The sequence below is a fragment of the Betta splendens genome, chromosome 4 (assembly GCF_900634795.4).
Source record: "Betta splendens chromosome 4, fBetSpl5.4, whole genome shotgun sequence".
Classification (NCBI taxonomy): domain Eukaryota; kingdom Metazoa; phylum Chordata; class Actinopteri; order Anabantiformes; family Osphronemidae; genus Betta; species Betta splendens.
The window spans coordinates 14298733-14320521 of NC_040884.2; the positions used below are offsets into that span (position 1 = coordinate 14298733).

At 47.4% G+C, this 21789-nt stretch overlaps 2 protein-coding genes across 3 annotated transcripts; one reads left to right on the forward strand and one right to left on the reverse strand.

The window, feature by feature from the left end:
• Positions 1-319: 319 nt before the first annotated feature.
• On the forward strand, positions 320-2457 carry LOC121202186 (uncharacterized). The gene is made up of 5 exons (XM_041070506.2): positions 320-515; positions 1300-1408; positions 1871-1990; positions 2093-2171; positions 2266-2457. Exons 1-5 carry the CDS (start codon positions 409-411, stop codon positions 2355-2357), a joined length of 507 nt encoding a protein of 168 aa, XP_040926440.1. The 5' UTR covers positions 320-408; the 3' UTR covers positions 2358-2457.
• A 10507-nt stretch (positions 2458-12964) lies between these two features.
• On the reverse strand, positions 12965-15837 carry dtx3la (deltex E3 ubiquitin ligase 3L a). Of its 2 annotated transcripts, none has more exons than XM_029149555.3 (5): positions 15682-15837; positions 14568-14650; positions 14341-14483; positions 13483-13694; positions 12965-13388 (listed from the first exon to the last, which is right to left on the reverse strand). In XM_029149555.3, the coding sequence occupies exons 2-5, from the start codon at positions 14647-14649 to the stop codon at positions 13319-13321; spliced, it is 507 nt and encodes a 168-aa protein (XP_029005388.1). In that variant the 5' UTR covers position 14650; positions 15682-15837; the 3' UTR covers positions 12965-13318. The 2 variants fall into 2 exon arrangements, with proteins under 2 accessions (XP_029005388.1, XP_029005387.1); XM_029149554.3 differs by having other exon boundaries at positions 15670-15827.
• Positions 15838-21789: the final 5952 nt, after the last annotated feature.

Here is a 21789-nt window from a genome sequence, read left to right on the forward strand (position 1 = left end):
AAATAAAAACTGCAAATAGTGTGATTACGCTGCATCATTAACCCCGCGTTACTTCATCCAGTCGTCACGGCAGAAAAAGGGGAGACGAGGTGCGACACGTCAGCTTCTTCAGTGTCAAGCGACTGAGCAGAAACAAAAGCCGTGGGCAGAGGAGCAGGTGGAACCGGCCCCCGTGAGACTGTGAAATACCTTCACACCGTGTGGGACAGTGGAGCATTGAAGTCGATGGAGCGGCAGAGAGCAAATAACTCACCAGCGTCTCCTTGTTGTCTCCTTCAGAAGCAAATTGAATTTGTTCGTGTGGTCATGTGCTGTTCGGAGCGCATGATCATCCTGTGATTTGTTTGTGGGTCTATTTCAGGTTGCAGCCGCTGGACCCGTGGTCAGTCCGAGGGTCAGAACCTCCCGATGAGCCGGATGGGTTCGGCCCGCTGGTTGCTGCCACTTCTCCTGCTGGTTGGAGCCTCGGAGCGTTCCGGTGCCGGACCGTTGCACGCCCAGTGCAGAGTAGAGTGGTAGGCTGCATTTAGTGCCTTCTTTGTGTTTTTGATGCGTGGACGTCACAGCAGCTTTAGCTTCAGGCTCTATTGATCATTGACAAATATTTTGTGTGCATCGTTCCATCAGTGTTGCAGCATGTGACTGCCAACAGCTGAATTATATTGTGACTAATAGGCTTTGCCGGATCTGTTTTCTTTGTGTGTTGGTTTGTTGCTACTGTCATGCGTGACTTTGTGTGTGGTTGTGGTTGATTACACTATTATAATATGGTACCTTTAAATGATGATAAAAGGTCGGATGAGAAAAGTAAATGTATCGGCCACTAGGTGGCGCTCCAGCACCATCAGGGGTGAATGGCGCTCTGCTCGTATTGAATGTCATTAAACATGTTCATTTACTGAAACATTTTTGACATCTATTGTTTTTAATAGTAAAAATAATTCCTCGTAATAAAAAACTTTGGTTTCCTACTTACTAATTTTTCAATAGACCATGTGGTGTGATTTGTTTTTTATCTTTTCTGCCTCAAGGGGCCTAAGAAGGGCTCGCTTCATGTCAGATAAATGGATTTAATCGTTCAGCTTCTGTTCAACATATATTAAAAATGAATAATACACAACCGAGACGTCCTGTTTCCAAGTGCGTGTAAAACGCTGCAGTAACTGTCATTTCAGCCATGAAAACGCTTCATTATTTCGACCACTAGGTGGCAGACGAGGCAAGACAAGTGAAGACGAGCACGAGCCCGGATCGGAACCAAAGGCAAATTCAGTGGCCGTGTTTGTCTTTGTCATGCAGGTACTTAGGGATTCCATGTCAGGCGGTTTACGAGTCCCTGGTGTCGCAGATCAAGAAGTGGAGGACGATGACTGACTGCGCCATGGGAGGACAGAAGTGCTTGTACAAGGTGTGTGCATGCGTGAGAAATGGTGTCATAAAAAAAATTACATTCATTACTGAAAATGACGTAAAAGCATCCGGGTCGAGGGCTGTGTGCCTGCAGAGTTCAGCTGCTTTACTTCCCCAGCTGCTGCTTCTGTAGCATGACCCCGCGTTGACCCTGACTCTGACCTCTGTGCGTGAACAGTAAAACATCCTCACTCTTGTCATCGTTTTACGGAGGGTGTCTGAGCGCGTGTTGGTGTGTGGCTCACGGTTCGCACACCTTGAACCTCTCGCCCTCTCATCCCCATTGATCTGCGCGGACGCTCTGACAGCCGATTTGTCTCCATAATGAAACGGCCTGTAACTTGTTTTCGCGAGTCTTTTGACCAAAACGGTCACTTTTTCTTCTGTCTAGTGCTTCTTTACATTGCCAGATGTGAAGAAATGACATTAAATATGGATAAACAGCTTCGTGTCTCCGCAGTTGCAGTCGGCCTCTGTCCACTTCATCGCAGCCAAACACACGACTCCCTTCGAGAGATATGTGGACGACATCAACTTACGACTCGTCTCCTACGGCTTTTTCACTGGTTGCCATGTGTCGGTGAGTTCGACTGAATTCACAGCCTGAACACGTTTCATCTGCCTGTTTCTGCTTCTTATGGACGTTCCTCTTGGTTTGGGTTCGACCAACTCTATTCTTCAGGCCATGTCCGTGTCTGAGACCTGGTACGCCGTTCGGGACCACGGCACCAACTACTGCAACCTCTACAACCTCATGGAAGGTAAAAACGCTATCAGGCCCATTACTACTAACTGTCTCCACCTGTGGGCGGACTCTGACAGCGTATGCGTCTCCTCCTGTCATATGTTGAGCAGGAAGTGGTCTTACTGAAGCCAGGGGTTATAGAGAGGTCACCAGTGACTTCCTGTGTACCCAGCGCTCCTCTGCCAACTGCACCATCTACTAACTGAAGGGTCACCAATGACATCACTGCACAGTGTTTGGCCTTTGGTGGGTTTTACTTGGAATGAGTTGTCTTTGTGTAATAAAGGTATAATGAATACAAAGTTATACTCGTTTTTAATTTTAGAACAATTACATTTTTACAATACGATTCCGAGAGCTCGTGCTCTGATCGGCTGGAACGTAGCGAAGGAAAACTACCCCTGCGCTGCGCAATTAAGTCTGGAACTCAATCAGGCAAACTGGACGTCGATAGATCCAGGCCTTGTTGTCAGAAGGCTGAAACGAGGGCTGAGCGCAACGACCCGCTGAATAACAATGAGGCCGCACAACCCGCACGCCGACGTGCGGCCAATCAAATAAGGGCCGGCGAAGAGCTTCGTCGGATTCTAAGTCGACGGGTGAAGTGTTGATTGCGTTTTCAATCTTCCTCCCTCGGTTCCGGGCCCCGGGTAGAAAGAGGGGAAGACTCGGGCCGCGCCATCGGAGAGCCACTCGGTGCGAATATAGCCGTGGATACCGCTCAGAGGTGAGTCGCGGCCTGACGAGGGGCATCATTCTTTCTGACACCTAAACCGGTTTTCGCTCTTAAAAATGATGGCGGCGGGCGGAGGGAGCCGCCGCCGCCACAAAAAAAAGAAAAGAATAAACCCTTAGCTGCGTGTAGATTGCAGGGCAGCTTTTATTAAGGGAGCAATATGCTCAGCTGGGCTTTGCCATCCATCACTGAGACCCCCCCACCACCACCACCACCACCACCGCCACCACCACCTCGCATTGTGGCTGGAGAGCAGTGGACTTTTGGTGTCGCCTTTGTCAGAGATGACTGGCAGGCACTTGTAACATCCCAGACACCTGCAGAGCATCAGTGGGAAGAGCACAGCTGCATGTGTGACACGGGAGACCCTGTTATATGTGGAGAACAAATACACCGTTGCCCCCGGAGTTAATGGAACGATTGTGACAGTGTGGGCTGTTTCAAATTTAAATAGCGTGGATCAAAACTGGCAAAAATTATTTATAACGTTGCCTTTTGAAAATACCAGCGCTGTGACTTGTTTGAAGGAAAGTTAAGCGACAAAAAATGTTCTCATCAGAAGCAGACGCTCCACCATGATTCTGACACTGGATCAATCAGCACGTGGTCAGTTCAGCGCTGGCGGCTCGCGGGGTGGCGTTTAATCAGCCTCATCCCTGCCAGGCGTCCGTCGCTGCCGCCGTCCCTTAAGCCGCATTAACGCGCGGAGCTCCCGCGCCGCCGCTAAACGCGCTCCGCGCCGCCTCGGCGCCGCTAATTCCGCTCCACAACGCGCCGTCACCTTTGCATTCAGGGCTCCCGGTGATAAAACAGAGATTTGTGTCTCATAACTGACTCTCCTCATCAGACGAGGGCAGAAGTAGGTCTGACTTCAAAATAGCCCCGGCCTTCAGAGATCATTTTTAATTGACAGTTTTCTGTCTGGCGGACGTGTTTTATGTGCCCCTTCCGTGTCCGACGTGAACGCGCCTCGCTCCACCCTCGTCCGTCCAATTTGAGGCCTGCTCTGCATGCGACGCGCATTACTGCGCATGCCAGCGCTGTTTACGGCCGCTCTGTTAATGCGAGCGCTCCCCCGCAGCAACAACAACAACAGGCGCGAGGACAAAGAAGGACTAAGAGAACACACACACACCCGTCAACACCCCCCCCCCCCCTCTCTCGCTCCTTTTCCCATCTCTCTGCCTCACTCTTTACTTTCCTCTCTGTCTCTCTTTAGTTCAAAGGCTGCCAAATCCTTCCCAAACCAATTAGAGTGTGTGTAAGGTCCTCAGGGGGGCCCCGCGGTGACAGTACACGATACGGAGTGGCAAGGGGGTCTGGAGAGGCTATCACGGTTTGCAGTATTCAACAATATCAGAGAGCAACAACAATAGCGGGTCATAAATCAGCCCTGGAACAGTGAATAGACATTGACTTGCTGGATATGGGGAGACAAGAATATTGGCTGGTTGAAGGAGCAGCAAAGCAGGAGAACAGAGGAGGCCTGGGCAGCCGCACACAGGCCGCCTGCACACATGGCCGCCATGTAATTACACATTAATAAAACGCCTCACTTTAATGCAGACGCTTAAACTATTAAATTGTGACAAATAGGTCCGTTAATATTTTACTTACTACGAGAAAAAAAAGTAACCGTTGCTGTGTTTTGTGTTTTAACGAATAAGCCACAACACGACTGGAGCTTTTGGATCAGGATGTGACAGGTGACTGGTTGTTACGGACTATGTGGTTGCAGTCACCGGTGCCTCGAACGCCTCGTAACTGCACAAACAGTGGTCACGTGAATCTATACAGAGACACGAGCAGCGTCCTCACCCGCGTTTACATCTGTATCCAGCTGTGCAGGTTTCCATTATTAATGAACGTTTCCGGCCGGGTCTAATTAGAGCTGAGCTGCGAATGGGAGAGCTGCTCATAAAACCAGTTAAGTCAAGTGGGGGAACTGGTTGTCGCCTGCGACAGAGAAGGTAAGAAACACAGTCCTGGAAGAGGCCGGCTACTGTACGAAAAGCTCTGCTGCTCTACACACACATGCAAAATTTAACTCTAACTCTTGGTTTTTTGCTGGCAAAATGAAAAAGTATTAATTTCCTCAGCTTTGTTTAAGTGGAGAAATGAAGGGGCAACTTGGATGTTCACTTCTTTTCCCATTATATCTCCACCAGTCACACTACAGACATCATATCAAAAGCTGAGAGTTGTTTTAAATCCAAATTCACATTTTTCTGAATGTGTTTGCTGGCGTGAATGAACGTGTGTGATGAGGCCTGTGTTCATTATGCCTGAGTTCGTTACTTGGACCTTAAGCGGTGGAGTTACACTGTCAGCCTCCCTGCAGCTCCGCTCTGATCCATCACTCAACCCTCAACGAGCTCATTAATCCTGACAGAACACGGGCTCGGCTGCGGGAGGCGGGTCGACGGGGACCCGGTCATCAGACGGATGGTGTTCGGCTGTGACCCAGCGACTGCACTGCGAGCGTGAGTGCGGGGCAGCGAACACCGCTCCGCTTCTCATTTCCACGCGTTCTCGCCGGTGCCTACTGAACGTGCTGCGTCGGTCTGGTGAAGGTCCGTCTCCCGTGAATCTGACTCACGTCACTTCTCCGCATGAGCGGTTCACGTTCAGCGACAGGCGTTGGTTGTGAGACGCTCACGAGGAGCAACGGGACGGAAGCCCAACACGTTTTCAGGCCGTTTAAGCATCTTGAATCAGCAGCGTCAGCCTCAACTGCTCATAGAAACTCAGCGTAGGACGAAGCAGCAGGCGGTTAAAAGGTGAAGTGGGTCAGAACAGCGTCGAGTGGCAATATTTCACATTCACTCCTGCATAAACTGATTCCATCACATCGGGCCCACTGTCGACGGCACGCATGGACGAACTGCATGAAACAAGACTTTTGGACAGAATTGCTCGACAGGAAATAAACAGTACAACAGCGTAATTGCAGTTTTCTGTGGTCTGCTTTCAGGTTATTTGTCCAAATATTCGTTATTATCTTTAAACTCGACGGTGACCCTCGGTAATGAGCTGCAGCTGACGGCGATCGGCCACATGCTCACGCGCCAAAAGCACTAATAGCTGGGTTGGTGGTTTGATGCCCGGCTGGCATGGCCAAGCGTGTGTGTGTGTGTGTGTGTGTGTGTGTGTGTGTGTGTGTGTGTGTGTGTGTGTGTGTGTGTGTGTGTTTGTTTGATGAAGCAGAGGACTTTTATTCCTGCGGTCAAGTTACAGTTTGCAGGTATTTAATAATCTGGGACCTTGGAGCTGTGAGTGATGAACGCTCCTCGCAGGTCTGTACTGACTCCACAGACCTGGGGCAGACGTCGGCCTGTCAGGGCGTCTTGGGGCGTTTGACGAGGCACTTGTCTGTGATTGGTGTTCGTATTCTCAAGTTACTGTGGCCCTGAACGAGACAAGGAAACCCTGCAGTGGTGCTTTTCTCTGTGCAGCTGTAAAACCAGTATATCTCCAGGAGGATATAAATAAAAGCCTTCAAAGTTGAAAAAACAAAAAAATACATTTTTGCTGAAAGATTCTTTTGCATCTTAGTTTGCATGAACGGTGGAATTTAGTTTTTAAGCTCTTATGTTTCAAACATTTGTTCCTATAGGTTTGATTTCATTTTGAAAATGTGGAATTTCCCCAAAATAATTAGGTGAAACACTTCACATTCATCACCGTGATAAGTCTCGGGCTCCTACACAGCAATTGTATCAAATCCAGTTCAATCACGCCGAACAATCTTCTTCCGCCATTAGTTTAAGGCTCGTTTGATCTTAGCCAAACGACCGGCGAGTGGCCGCATGAATCACCTGCTAAAGATAATAGCAGTTGTCCTCATTAGGAGCCCACGCCTCCCCGCTCTCACCTGTTCAGCTCATGCAATCATTCTTTCAACGGATGCCGCCTCCTCCAGCTCTAATGAAATACCTGTGTCTCACTCGATCCCTCTCTCTCTCCCCTAAACAGATGATTTCATTTAGTGCGGTCAGTAATAGCCAGGGAAGTAATAATTACATTCAAATATTAATCTCTGTTGTTGGGACAGAGCGATGAATCAAAATCTTTGGCTTGGCCTCTCCCTCCCGTTTGATTGCCTCCCCCCTGCACTCCCCCCTGCACTCCCCCCTGCACTCCCCCCTGCGACCCAGACGATTACAATGACAAATTATAGTAATTCCCCGTCACGCAAAGGAGGGCGGGAGTGTGTCTGTGTGTTTGCACGCGGGTTGGCGCAGTGTCCATTCGGGCCCCGGTTGGGGGGGGGTGTGTGTGTGTGTGTGTTTCACGGGAATGCTTCAGTTGGGCTTTTCTGTTTCTGACAGAACAGGCGCGTTCAATTTCCACACTCTGTTTGCGAACGGAATGAATAAAACATCTGGCTCGCAAAAGAAAGTGTTGTGTCAATGGGCACAAAGGCTGCGCTGCAGACGGTACTATTTCAGGGCCCCGTACAGATAGACAGAGGTTTGTACAGTAGTTCATACCTGGGCAGCACTGGAACTCAAATGTGTGGTAATTTATGGAAAATATTTCCATAAATAATAAACAGAAGGGGGATACATAAAATAAATATTTGAATAGGGTAAACCAAGGCTGGTCTCCAGAGCTGATGAGCCATGGTTGAGGCTGTACTTGCGTGTGGCACCAGCCTGCACGCTGGGGGTTACAGCGGGCGGAGTGGGTCATCATCCACAAACATGACTAAGGCCGTCTACGTCCACTGAAAGCATCATCTACTGTACGGTTGATGATTTATGTCCCTCATCTCTACAGACGAGTTGCGTCATCCTCCAGCAGAGGTCCACATCTGCACCTGAGGGTTGGAGCATGAACCGGTTTAACTCTCACTTGTTGCTTTTAAATGAAGCTGTATGTGGCGGTTGTTGATCGTGACATGAAAATCAATGCCTTTGCTATGTTTTATGTACAAAATGCTAAATATTGAAATGTCACCTTGCTGTGACAAATTTATTAAAACTATTTATAAATTTCCAGATGGAGATGGTGGAAATTTAATCCTACAGGAGCTGAGTAAAGTGATAGAAATGTCATAATGAACTAATGCAGGTGAGGAAGACGTAGTAGAAAGAGACAAAAATAAAAAGAAAGGATAAGATGGGAGACGGTGATGAACACGGCGAGGGCCGGATAGGATGAATAGCCTCTTACAAGCCATCTCTGAGTCATCTGCTTTCGCAATTGGCCGCCGGTTAGGCTGAATGATGCAGCTTGACGTTTATTGGAGCCCAGAGACCAGAATGTGCGGCCGGTGAGAGAGAGGGGGAGAGAAGAGACGCAAATGGGTGAAAGGAGTGAGACAAAAAGACGCGCGGAGGGGAGAACGGAAAGATAAGAGTGAGGGAGCCACAAGGAAACCGGGCGTTCTTGACATTAATGTGAGACCTCCATCATCACAGAGACAGACCAGCTGCCTTAAAATATATCCTCCTAATGTTTCCGTCTTTCTTCCAGCGCCATCAGTCCTTCCTCTCTGCCTCTGTATCAGGCAGATGAGAAATATCAAATATCTATCAGCCATTAAGGCCGAGGCCGAATACCTTTCTTATAAAAGACTAGAGGGGGAATTGAGCTTAAGTGTGACGTTTCCCATTATGTCCCCTTTCTTTTGCTTTTCACCGCCGTCAGCGGATCCCGAAATCAGTTTATTTAGGAGGCGGTTGCAGCCACAGAAGAAGCCAAGAAGCCGGAGCGGCTCCTCCTGACTCCACTCATGCTCTGTGTTCCCTGTTTTCGTGAGCATTCCATAAGTGTGGGATCTGATAGCTTCATCCCGGTGCCTACATCACTGGCCTCCGCCCAGTGGCTCGTTCTCTCAGATCTTCCGATCCTACTGCACTGCAACTATAATTATTATAGTGTTGCTGTTCTCAGATTTATTACTATTGATTTTATTTCTATCAGATGATTCCAACTTTTTCCTGGTGTGAGCTGCGCAGAGAACTGGTGGGCGACAGCAACGCGGTCTTATAAGATTCTAGCGCTTATCACTGACAGACTTTCAACTTAACACACTGATTTTCATTAAAAACAGATGATAGCCTATAATAAGTAAACTCAATTCTGTTAGTGAATTAAAAGATATGGCTGGAAAGTGTTAAAGGTAGAAGCTAAAAATCAATACAAAGCATCTTGTGATAGGCTCTGTGGTAAGATGTGACCCTCACAATTGTTTTAAGCTGAGGTTTAAGTGCAGCAGAAGGTTCGTTCAAAGTGGAGGAAACACCCAAATCTGAGCTTCATGATGAGCTCACTGTATGACTGTACCGCCACGTCTAGGATTTATCACAGTATTTATAACATATTTTTGGTCATGTGATTAGGTTTCTCCAACTTCCTGTCCTGAAGCAGCAAAACCAATGAAGAGGTCCTTGGTCAGAAATTCAGTCCTTCGAAGCAAAATCAATGATCGCCAAGGAAACAACTAAAGGCTCCATCCTCCCTGTCGGCTTCAGCGTCCGGCTCGTTTCACTGTTGAGACTTGCGCTGGTCTAATTAGGTGACACACGATGTGCTCGCTTTGGATCACATTTTGTTCTGTACACCCTTCTCCTCCCATCGTTTTTACCTTCATAAAGCCATGCACAACGACACACCTACAGTATCTACAGTAGAGTTTTAATTGTCTTCTGGTCTTTCAGGCTTTTTGCTGTAGCTTTTATTCTTATTATTATCTACAAACCCCTTAAAATGTGTGTGTGTGTGTGTGTGTGTGTGTGTGTGTGTGTGTGTGTGTGTGTGTGTGTGTGTGTGTGTGTGTGTGTGTGTGTGTGTGTGTGTGTGTGTGTGTGTGTGTGTGTGTGTGTGTGCGTGTATGATGCTGTGAAGCGGCTGCGGGTCCCTCAGCTGTTCAGTCAAACTGAAACCCGGGGAATACGCAGGCCAAGGCGACACCTTGAACTATTTGTCTTGTTTCTCGCACCATTTCTAAAACTATTTCCAGAGCATGGAAGGGGATATTACCCTGCTGAAAGAGGCCGCCGCCATCAGGGAGTAAAGGTGCGTACTTGCCGTTTGCGCGTACATGTCAAGGTTTCCTAGTGGAGCAGTTACCAGGCAATAACAATTTCATAAAGTGCCATAACTGTGCAATTGAACTGAACAAATAAAAATGAAAACAATCAAAGTATTTATATAACTTCCTCCTGCTGTGAGAAACAAGGTACGGAAACTTTTATAAATTATTATAATAATGACTGTTTCTTTAGGCTTCACGAAATTAACAATTCCCATTTCATTTTAGTTTGGTTCAACTTTTATACCACGGTATAAAACGCTACGACCTCTGTTTCAATATGATTTGCTGTCAGACTTGTTGAGCTGGATTCATTGTTAGACTCTGTTTCAATAGTGGTCAACGGTACAAGGACACAGTGAAATGCAACACCGATATTCAGAGCAGCCTTCAGTCTGCTCACCTTGCAGCACTTTATAATGTGAATATTGGTACAGTAAGTTAAAGTGTTTCTTCTCCGTAGCCTCATTCCTCTCAGGTTCTGTCACAGGAAAGTAGCGAATGTTTCCCCTGGAATAGACAGATGTTATAAAACAAGACCTTGACATGAAATGAATGCATTTGTAAGGACTTAACTACAGTGAGGGGAACGTACAGTGTTGTGTAGGTTGGAGCCGACTGGTTGACAAACAGAGACAAACCCTGAGATCCAAAATTAAAATTAATGATAGTGAAACAAGGCTGTGAGAAACACATCTCTGGCTCAAAGGGATGAAAGCGTAAACTTGTGGCATTGATTGTCTAGCAGCCATTGTCTGCCTAGCTGCCTCTGTCCTTTGAGCCCCAGGGGTGATTTGTCAACTAAAAGACCATTAATCACGGAGTCGGAGGGCGGAGGAGTGCTGTTTAGAGGCATAACATGACCACCCATCCATCTACGCCCAGATCCCCACGCCGCACACGGGCCCCGAGGCACAAGATCAAGGCCAGCGAAGAGGAGCGTCGCTCACATGGGCACAAAGTTAGCGGCACCGCCGCCGCAAGCGCTTACAATTAGGAACTGTAGCCTTTAGGCTAAAATACTGGTGGACTGGTAAACTGTCAGAAGATTAAGTCTCCAGCTGGAGAGCTCCACCGCGTTCAATAGTAAAACAGAGCAAAGTTTTATTTTGCATCAAATTGTGCTTTGTCACAGAAGCTTTAAAAGCTGAAAATGGCGGCTTATCAGATTTAACATCTCCTCATTCACTTACTCTTATTTTACTCACATATAAAAGCGTTTTATCTCGCTCCCTAAAATCTGCAAATACCAAAGTTATCTTCTTGGCCCCCCGGTGAATGGGTTTGTCCACAGAGGTCCGGGATTCTGAAACCCCTGCTCCGCCCTTTGAGTAGCATGGAAGGCGACGGAGGTTCTCGCGCGGCTACGCTATCACAGCTTTCTAACAAAAAAGAGGAGAGGAGGCGAAGATGCTATCTCACCACGCGCACAAGCCAAGATCACGCGTGCTGGACCGGTGCCCTGCGAGCCATTGTTGGCTCTTTGTGAGGGGATGAAGTGGGAGCAGGGTGGGGGGAGGGCGAGCGCGTGGCCCGGGCCCTGATAGCATTGTCAGCGCCGCTTATTGAGGGATAAAGAGCGAGAGGATGAATGTGAAGGAAGCTTGGGTGACTGAGAGCGCTAAAGGTCCGCGGCCTCCGCGATCCCTGCTCAGATTGCTTCGCGATTCACAACACGCACACATTATACCTGTACAGACTCCGTTTGGGGGCAAAAGATGGATATCTAGATTACATCCATCTTCCACCATCACCAAGTCTCGTAATTACCGGCCACACAATCTGCTTTGTCTTCCAAACGGGACGAACTCTAATTGTGGGCCAAATTAAAGAGCTTAATGAAACACTGGTGGCGACCATTCATCACCAGTAACAAAGAGACAGTGATGACAGAGAAGGAAGACGAAGGCCAACACGTAACACACCTATGTGGCGTTGCTAAAAGGTTCCTGTAGTAACACATTTGTGACTATTCTGACAAATCGGAGCTCTTCCCTCTGTTAAAATATGCTGGGACTGGGTATAGAGCTGCCCCTGGAGCTACGAACAATACTAGAGCCTGACGAGTGTGTGTGTGTGTGTGTGTGTGTGTGTGTGTGTGTGTGTGTGTGTGTGTGTGTGTGTGTGTGTGTGTGTGTGTGTGTGTGTGTGTGTGTGTGTGTGTTGTGAAGACAGATTTGACAGGCTGTGTGACCTGCCAGTGGTGGACAGATGAGTGTGTGTGTGTGTGTGTGTGTGTGTGTGTGTGTGTGTGTGTGTGTGTGTGTGTGTGTGTGTGTGTGTGTGTGTGTGTGTGTGTGTGTGTGTGTCCAGGAGAAAGTGGTTTAAGAGGCTCCTGGATGACAGAGGCCTCCCAAATGAGATTATACTTTATTGTGAGTGCTAGGACCTGGCTGTAATTCAGTTTGAGGAGAACATCAGGCCTGCATTAAACTGGGAAAGTTCACACTTGGCAATATGGACCAATAAGCTGGCAGCAAAGCTTTAAGTAGGGCATAAAGGTAGGGGAGAAAAATAAGACCAATAAACGGCAGAGTTCCTCCCACCTACCTCCTACTGGAACCTCTGCAGTCGTATCCTCCGATGTGTCTTAAACACACGGTGCCGAGATCTTTGGGGAAGACTTTGAACTATTGAGATCATATCACACAGAAAACACACACTGCACAGATTCATACTGATGCATTCGTCCTAAATGAGCATTTGATAGTTTTCCAAAATGACACACGGGGCTCTATTCTTAAATGGACACCGTGACCGTTTATTCACAGGAGGCAGTGTGAGGGGATGGTGCCCCCCACCCCCCCACCCCCCCCCCCCCCCCCCCCCCCCCCCCCCCCCCCCCCCACCCCCCCCCCCCCCCCCCCCCTTGGTGGAAAATGTCTCTTAAAGGTTGCATTGATAATGTGGCATTGATAACCTCTGAATGACATCTGGTTCTGTCAATTCAGTGAGGAGTCAGTCAATACCTGCCGTTAGTTATCCAGTATTAATATTTAGCCTCGGTAACAGACGTGAAGAGACAGGACTCTCAGTATTGAAAAAAAAGATCTTTATTGACTGTTTTGATTATGATGTACAAAACAATCAGAATTAAATAAGTGTGTAACTCCAGCGATCCTTTAAATCATTAAATAGTCCAACTCTAAAAAAGTTTGCATGCATTTAAAGTGTGTGAATTGTGGTAATACAATAAAATACATTTTCATGGTATGTGTGTGTGTGTGTGTGTGTGTGTGTGTGTGTGTGTGTGTGTGTGTGCGTGCGTGCGTGCGTGCGTGCGTGCGTGCGTGCGTGCGTGTGTGTGTGCGTGTGTGTGTGTGTGTGTGTGTTCTCTCTTCAGGTTTTCTTCATCTCTCCGTTGAGTGACTAAGGGTGTTGCATCTTATTCGATGACTTTCTCCTTCAGCAGCTTCTTCACAGTCTTCAGGTACTCGGGGTCCGGGTATCCACCTCTGAAACAGAGCACAGATGGCTTTTATAAATTGTTGCTTTCTAGGATGAAAGAGGAAGCAGAGAGAGAAGCCTGTGGCTGGACCGGACACTCACACTCTGCTTCCTCCGTCCTGCTGAGTTTTCAGGGGGATGGTGCTTGTAGTGATCTCGTCCTGTCCCTCTGAGTTTGTGGCCACAGTGAACACGAGCTGCTGGTAGAAGGCTTTCTGCAGAAGCTTTAGAACCTTCTTGCCGTCGTTGTTGTCGGGCAGGTAGGCGCAGATCCGCACGCCCGAATACGGCTGGCCGGGATGAGGGTGTCTCACCTGGGGGAGGGAAAGCCAAACGTCAGTGGTGCAGTGAACGCCCCACGACCGTCAACAGAAAACCTTTATATGGTGTAAATTGTCTTTATCGGTGGCAGGAACCACAACAATGAATATTGTGTGTGAGGCTTCTGAACTGACGGAAGTTTCTTCCACACTAACTCATCTAGAATCTGTGCTGCTGTCAGTGTTTGCCACTTTGCGGTTTTCATCCTCCTGCAGCCCTGATAACCAGACTAACCAGATCATCAGCTCTTATTGGAAAGAATGCTGCCAGTCTCCATAGAAACCTGCTCTCGGAGCTCTTTCACTTTCTTTTATTTGTATGAAAGTAAAGCCCTTTTACTGTGAGGTGAAGTTTCTGATGTGGTTTTCATCCCTTTCAAGGCCGTGTGTAATTTTCTACTTTGTATTTCAACCTTTTCTTCCATGAATCCAACTGGTTATTGAGCCTTTGGTTGATTACGAAGAATTAAAATCTATTCATTTAAAAGTGGGCTTTGAATGCAAATTAGCTTAACATGAAGAGGTAAGACTTGTTCTAACTGTCCCAATTATTTTTGCTATTTTTTAGAACGTTGTAAAAATAAAGATGCCAGTAAAATGAGTGAGATCATCGAAGCTGGGAGGTTTTAACCAGGCTTACTGTCTGTATCCCATCCTTGAAGATGAAGCTGATCTGCAGGGTGTTGTCGTCAGGGTATCCAGGCAGCTCCCTGTGGAGAACCACCCAGGTCATCTGTCCATGCGGCTGGACACTGTCATGAGTCCCGTTGACAGCGTTTTTCGCTGCACATGAAGCAGAGTAGTTTTATTTTAGTACAAATAAAAGAAGAATGTCCATGTTAGGGGACTTGCGTGTGCTTGTTGGACCTTGGTGCTCCAGTGATGGGGGACCCTTGTTGTCCAGGTAGCGGTTACAGTGTAACGTCTCGTGGCTCTCTCCAGACCCCATCCTGACGAACGCACAGGGAGGGAAACAGAGTGACAGCTTTGACTCATTGCAGGAGCATCGTCGAAATGCAAAGCTAAATACTAATCAGCCTGTGAAAGCAGTTGTTCCGTGTCACTGAAGAGGAAAAAAAACAAGTAATAAAAAAGCACTTTACTTGTGTTATTTAGATCAGCTGACAGGAGGAATGCGCGGCAGCCGGTAGAAGCAGTGAACAGGCCTGCTGAGCAGGCTGGAATACATTTATGCGCCCAGACAGGAGGGTTCGAACGGCCGGGGTGGCGGCCTGACGCACGGAGGCCGTTAGGGTCACGAGACAGAACCAATAACAGTGGGAACTGGTGTGAAACCGCTGGATAAACATGTCCGGGTGTTCCCGAAGAGCTGCTCTCACTCTCGCTCCGTCTTAAAGCTGTTGCAGCAGCATCTCAGCTAAAGTGGCTCGACAATACTGTCGGGTTTCTGACTCCACAGCTGTTGTTGCCCCGATGATCTCAGTGTATGTGGATCTCTGTAATGCGGACGAGGTAACGCCTGGTGCTTTCAAAGTAAATATTTCGGCCTGGTGTAAAGAATTCAGCCTGCTGGAACGCCCGGCCTGGATGTTATCGCTTCCTTCTAATGATAGTGGAGCAAACCCACTGTGGGTGTGAACAGAAATGAAGTTTGTCAACTTGAAAACAAAAGGAGCTCCTCCGTACTGTGTCATCAGCTGCCACATTCAGCTAATGACATCATTAGAGTTAGATTAGATTATTAGACAGTAAAACTGAGGCTCGGTTTTACTGAGGCGACTGTAGCTGTGTTCAGAAAGCGGTAGTAATAGTAGTAGGAGTAGTAGTAGTAGTAGTAGTAGTTGTGGTAGTAGTAGTAGTAGGAGTAGTAGTAGTAGTAGTGGATGTATGGATTATTATCTATGGACCATTATTTCTTTTTTTCGTCAGATAGGCATCAATGCTACACTAGGTCTGACACAAACCAGTTGAAGAGGTTCTAATGGTTCAAGCACCACGCGGCTGTTACCTTCATCTGTACCTGTGGCTGCTCTCCTCCACGCGCTGGTGAGGTGCCGCGCTGCTCTTCTGTCTCACGCCTGCGTAGTCCTGGGGGTCAGACGTCTGCTCAGCAGCTCATGATGACATGAGAAACCGGCAGAGGCACAGATTGAGAGAGAGAGAGAGAGAGAGAGAGAGAGAGAGAGAGAGAGAGAGAGAGAGAGAGAGAGAGAGCGAGAGAGAGAGAGAGAGAGAGAGAGGTGGGCGTGTCCAGGAGTCTGTCCAACTGGTGCAGCAGCTTCGACAGGTACTGTAATGTGTGTCGTGAGACGCGACTAAACATAGTGAATGAATAAAAAGAGTGCGTGAAGAGAACGAACAGCTGTGTGGTGTAATAATTTGTGATTTAAACCCATTTGAAAATGATTAGTGCATTGTATCTGAACTGCACCACTCAGTGTCTGCTGTGGTTTCTAGGCTAGAAACCTTAAGAAAAGAGGTTTCAGTGTAAACGTGGGGGGATGCAGGGGTGTGACCTGAGTTTACAGGCTCAACTAGCAGCACGTCCAGCTACAGGGAGCTGGAGTTCACCTGAAAAACACATAAAACACATAAAAACTAATGTTAAAGCTACATTTCATTTTCTCTTACCCAAAAAGAGGAAGACAATAATCTCACATATCCACTGACTTATTCTATCTATTCTATTCTCACTGTCTATTCACACACACACACACACGCACACACACACACACACACACACACACACACACACACACACACACACACACACACACACACACACACACGCACACACACACCTGCACACTCACCTACGGGCAATTTAATACATCACTCATGATTTTGCAGCATCTATATAATTAGTATTCTGCAGAGACAGCACTAAACAGGAGAAACTGAAATAGGTCCACTGGTCGTTTCACACAACGGTATAAACACAGAAACCCCTGTAACTTCTATGGGCGAATCCCAGGCACAAACGCACAACTCAACATTTTCTAATCTGCGGACTGACTTCAGGAGAAAGTGAAACAAGACAACCTTTTTAATCACACCCTCTCAGGCCCTCTCAGAGTTTACTTTCCCCTAATAAGGTTAGGATCTAATAAGTTTCAGTGCGTGCGGCCGGTGCTCCATCACAGCGAGCGGCACAATTAGCTGCAGAGCCGCTGTCAGGTATTACTGGCATCTGTAGCGGCGAATTAGACTAAACTACAAATTAAACGGACAGAAGCCGAGCGCCTCCGCACAGGAACCCCCACCCCCACCCGTCGTCTTCCTCCCCTTCCTCATCTCCCTCTTCACCTCTGCCTCACCTTCCCCTCCACCGCCTCGGCATTATCTGCCCATTTGCCGCCTGCCCGGCCTAACGCGCCAGAATCTCCTCTTCATTTGACGAATAATTTGCCGCTCTCCCACGTGTTTCTTTGCTAATTAAAGGCGCTGTGCACTGTCTGGAGAATGTCACCATTGATTTATCTTCCTCGGAAGGAGCGCGGAGCCGTTTGGTTTTGAGAGGCCCTCCACCGACAAACCTGCACCCGCCCCCCCAACGACGGCACATTTAGCACGAACCTCGGAGTTTCACAGTAAAATAACCTCCACAGCTCTGTATCACGAAGCTTAATTTACTACTGCTGCATGACTATCACTGATACTGATCAGTTGAGTGACATTCCATCGTTCGGTTGGGTTTAGTTGCGTAAGGTCTTTAATATTGGAACGCAATTTTCAGGGTTTGTACAGCACATTCCAGTATTTGCATAGTTTCCAGTCGCACACAGAAGCATAAGCAATACGTTGATTTCACCGTCACTAAAGGCGCACCCATCAAATCATTGCGCCCAGTAAGTGTTTCCCCTCTGTCTGTATGGAAACCAGAAACTTGAAATGAACCGTTTCACTCCATTTCTCAGAAAGGGTGTAAAATATTAGTTTTTGCCAATTACATATGACAATTACATATATTACATATAACACCAAGAGCTTCAAGAACTGAACAAATCTGCTGGTCCGTAAAACACAAGGTGATTTTATCCAGCAGACGAGAGAGAGAGAGAGAGAGAGAGAGAGAGAGAGTGCAGAAAAAGGGGGAAAGTGACTGTGACAAATGCGCTTTTGCTATCAAGCGCCTGCTAAGCGAGATGAGTCGTTTTACACCCTGACAACAAATGGAGATATCAGCGATATTAAAACAGACAAGGCTCCCTTTAACCTACTTGGCACAATTTGCTCGGAGTTAATAGTATGTTGCTGGAGATTTGATCAGCAGCGGGGCCAAGTGGATCACATCCAGTCCAAACAGTCCGCAGTAGCTGTCACTTCCCATCACGTCAGCGCCGCCGCCGCGCCGGGCTAATTCAGGGGGAGGAAGATTGCTGCTAACACACAAACAAAGGGAGAGCGCTTGACTTGGCTCGTACAGTCAACGATCAACAGCAGTTTTCAATGACACAGGGCCTCATAAACAAACACAACCAACAACATACATGCTTAATCTAACCTTTATCTATAAAACATTATCTCATGAAACGTGCACGTGCGTGTTTCAGTCCCGCTGCTCCGTTAGCGCCTCACCTTTAGCATCGATACATGGGATTCAGCAGTCGGGCGTCCCGTTCACAGCGTTTTGAAGGTGATCCGCTGTGACAGAGCCGTCGACGTCCCGCAGAGTCTGAAACACGCGGCACCTTGACCTCGTCCGCTACACGGCAGAGCCGCTAAGCTAGCGCTACAGCACAACGCTGCGCCTGCTAACAGTTACAGTAAGTTACTTCAACTCATTTTTTTACTAATTCCTAATTTAAATGTGTAATGGGTTTAGTTCTTGTTGTTCTACATGTAATTTCTTTTGAATAATTAAATATATCTTGTTTCATGGACAGTAAGTTTTCAAACCATGAGGCGGTGAAACGACTGCCGCTGAAGTCCGTCCTAACCCTAATCCTCAGTCTGACTGGAAGTAGAGTAATGTGGATGCTAATTTGTTCCCCAAATGACCCTGCTTTCAGCCGGCAGCAGGGTAAACGCTCCCCCAGGCCGTGGCCACCCCACAGGCTCATCATATCACACAGCGCTGACATTAGAGCTCCAGTAACGGCGCAGTGATCACAGATAAGCTACTTGTATTCGTTACCGCCGCCGCTTATTGCTGGTTACTGTCCACATGAGCGAGCGGGTGCCACCGTTTCCCAGTTGCGCTGGAGAAAGTGCTCATCAGCAGGTGTGTAGTTGGTGCCAGCCTTTTGTACTGGTGTGTATTCCAGACTTCATTGCCTGACATTATGCTGCTGCAAGAGTTGCCAATTATTTCAAAAATACTGTCCCTGAGGGTCTGGGAGGTGCGCAGGCTCACCTGGTTCTCTCTGTAGCCATCCACAGTGTGATTTCTGGCTTCAGCCCCAGCCCGTGTCTCTCTTGAATTACCTCGCACCGGATTCACAGAAATGAGCAGCTGAATAACTTGAAACGAACCAGTCAGAGTTAATTACCCGAAAGTTCTCTAAAAACAGAAAAGCAAAAACAGTGGCAGCGAAATCACCATTTTATTATTTATATTTGTCTTATCTGGCACAACCTGTTCTAATGACAATGTGCTTTAGAAAACAAAGGATACTGTAAGTCAGGTCATGAAAGGTCAAACTGAGATAAACAACTACAAAACAAACAGAAAGTTAAACTTGGATATTTGCTTACGGGTCCCTAAGATGAATTATCAGCTCAATCAATGTAGGACGTCCCTACTTTCCCTTGATTTAGAGTGAGACATAACTTTTAGTCCAGTTTAACTTTTGCTTCCTAAAATGCTCTAAACAGCAGGCAGCTCTGAAGCACAGTGACCCACTGAGGCGCCTCGTGGCCTCATTGCACAGACACTTCTGTTTGTGCGCTTTTTGCTTGTACAGTACACAATCCCATTGTTAGCGCCACGCCATCCATCACCCAATACCACAAACGTTCATCAGCAGTTCAAACCTGTGGACCATATTTTAAGAGGCCGCTGTGAAATACAAGTTGTACACGCTCGTACACGTTTATATCCAAATTGAAATAAGACATTTTTGAGTGAGGATCTCTAACGTTGTGGTGAGCGGTGCTGCTTCTTTTTCAGTGCATTTAAGCGTCTGTAGCAGCAGCTGATGTCTCCATTGAAGTCAGACAGGCAGGACAAACTTCATCGACTACTTAATTAAGGTTACGTCACCGTTCAGCCTTTATTACATACAGCGCAAACCGCTCCGCCTTCCTCATAGCCGCCGCATCCGGCACCAACTCTGACAGACTAAACCTCGGCACGGTGGGAAATATAAGCAGAGAGTGTCGGCTGGCAAGAAAAAAGAAAGGTTGAAGCGAAGGAGAGCGTAATTGGACTTTCTCTGTGTTTTCTCTTCCTCTCTGGATTAGAGAAGGGAGTCAGGCAGGATTTGGGACATATGGTAATTATCCCATCTGAGATCCCATCTGCGACCCCCTCGTGTCCCCAGCCTGTTTTCTAAACCCTCCCCAGCCCTCTCAGCTTAAACAGGATTGTCTTCCTCTGCTCCAGAGTCTCTCAGGTCACTAAAAACAAGCCAAGCTTTTGTGTCACAACAACAGAAGATTTCAAATGAGGAATCACATACTGTTTGAGTCCCTCTGCTCGGAGCCAGTGCTTCGCTTTCGACAATGCTTTTATTACGTTGATGTAGATAATTTACCCTGCATGAATACTTCCAGGGTTCTCCAATGTACAAGGATGTCTGGTTCTCCTAAATATATTGTGTCTGTGAAGTACAGTTTATCAAGATCAGTAAATAAACCTGGCCAAATCAGACCAATTAATACTAAGAGAATAAATTGTTATGATTGACTGGACGTTGTTTCAATAATAAGATGTTAGAGGCAAGTGAGTTATTGAGTTAAAATCTGTTTGTCCCATTGAAACACTTCCTTTATACACATTGTAGTTTAGAGGTGAACAAAACAAATTAAACAGAACTTCAAAATAAACTTCCTCTCCACATATAATTGTCTTTGCATGTGCTTGAGTGTCTCTGGAACTCTGGCTAAATGTCCAGTAATGATCGGACCCTGTCTTAAAAACCAGAGCATCCTCTCTGATCACAGCTGACTGACTAAACTTGCGTCTGTTCGGTGCTTTCTAGGACAGAGAGGCTGGAATCCAGGCTAATGGAATATCCAGCTTCCTATTCATTCAGGGACGTCATGCATCATACAGCGATACTAGCTACACGTCCGCCGTCAGCGCAGAGCTTCACACACCGGCACATCTGGAACATCTGGTCATGGTGTCATCCTCGCATCCCTGTCTGCTTTCTTCACCCCTTTATCCATCGTGTCCGACTCTCTGCTCCGGAGCACAGAGTCATGCAACATGTCTGTGGGACATGGGGAGAGCTCACAGGCAAGAGGGGAAGGGGGCATAGAACTCTGGCGTGTGACGGTGATAAAGGCGGACAGAGGGGCTGAAACCGGGAGCGAGCAGAACCTCTCAGTGAGACAGTGCGAGGTGTCAGCCTGGAAAGTCTTAGTAATGGAGAGCACAGGACGCCCAGCTCTCCTCGAGTCTCACCTTCCTGGGGCGACACTTTGAGAGTAGTTAATGAAAGTGTGAACTTCATTTTCAAATTGAGTAGGAAGTGAAAAATCCTCAGTAAATGGTCTTTTGTAAACCAAGCGGAAAAAGGTCATAAAGGTCCCTAAGGTTGCTGAGGGAGCAAAATAAACTACAGTTGGAAGAATCAGACTACACCCACAGGTGAAGAAGAGACTTAGAGAAGAGACAGTAGATGTTTAATACAAACATGGAAATAGAGGGTTCGAATATCAGTGGCTCGGCCACGTTTCCTGTACAATGAGTTGTTCAGCTTGCAGCAGGCTCGTGTGCTGCTGTGCCTCCATCTGGTGCACTAGCCGAGGTGTGAACGCCGTCCTCAGCGGTCTCCTTCACTGAGTGTATGACTTCATTTTACCTGCAGCTGACAGCCGCCGGCGACGGGGCCGCTCCTTTACAGCGACGGCTGGCGAACTCATCAAAACCCAAGGAATCCTAAAGGTCAGGAAACTGAAAGTGGAAGCTGACGTGATGTAATGTGACGCGTATATAGATCACAGAACCACTGCGTCA

Bases quoted from the DNA above. Each gene is read 5' to 3' on its own strand.
- LOC121202186 (XM_041070506.2), top strand. From the start codon at position 409: ATGAGCCGGATGGGTTCGGCCCGCTGGTTGCTGCCACTTCTCCTGCTG. The intron at 516-1,299 runs GTAGGCTGCATT...TTTGTCATGCAG, and splicing joins GCCCAGTGCAGAGTAGAGTG to GTACTTAGGGATTCCATGTC. The intron at 1,991-2,092 runs GTGAGTTCGACT...TCTATTCTTCAG, and splicing joins TCACTGGTTGCCATGTGTCG to GCCATGTCCGTGTCTGAGAC.
- dtx3la (XM_029149555.3), bottom strand. From the start codon at position 14,649: ATGGGGTCTGGAGAGAGCCACGAGACGTTACACTGTAACCGCTACCTG. The intron at 14,484-14,567 runs GTCCAACAAGCA...CTTCATGTGCAG, and splicing joins CCCATCACTGGAGCACCAAG to CGAAAAACGCTGTCAACGGG. The intron at 13,389-13,482 runs GTGAGTGTCCGG...GCTCTGTTTCAG, and splicing joins CAGGACGGAGGAAGCAGAGT to AGGTGGATACCCGGACCCCG.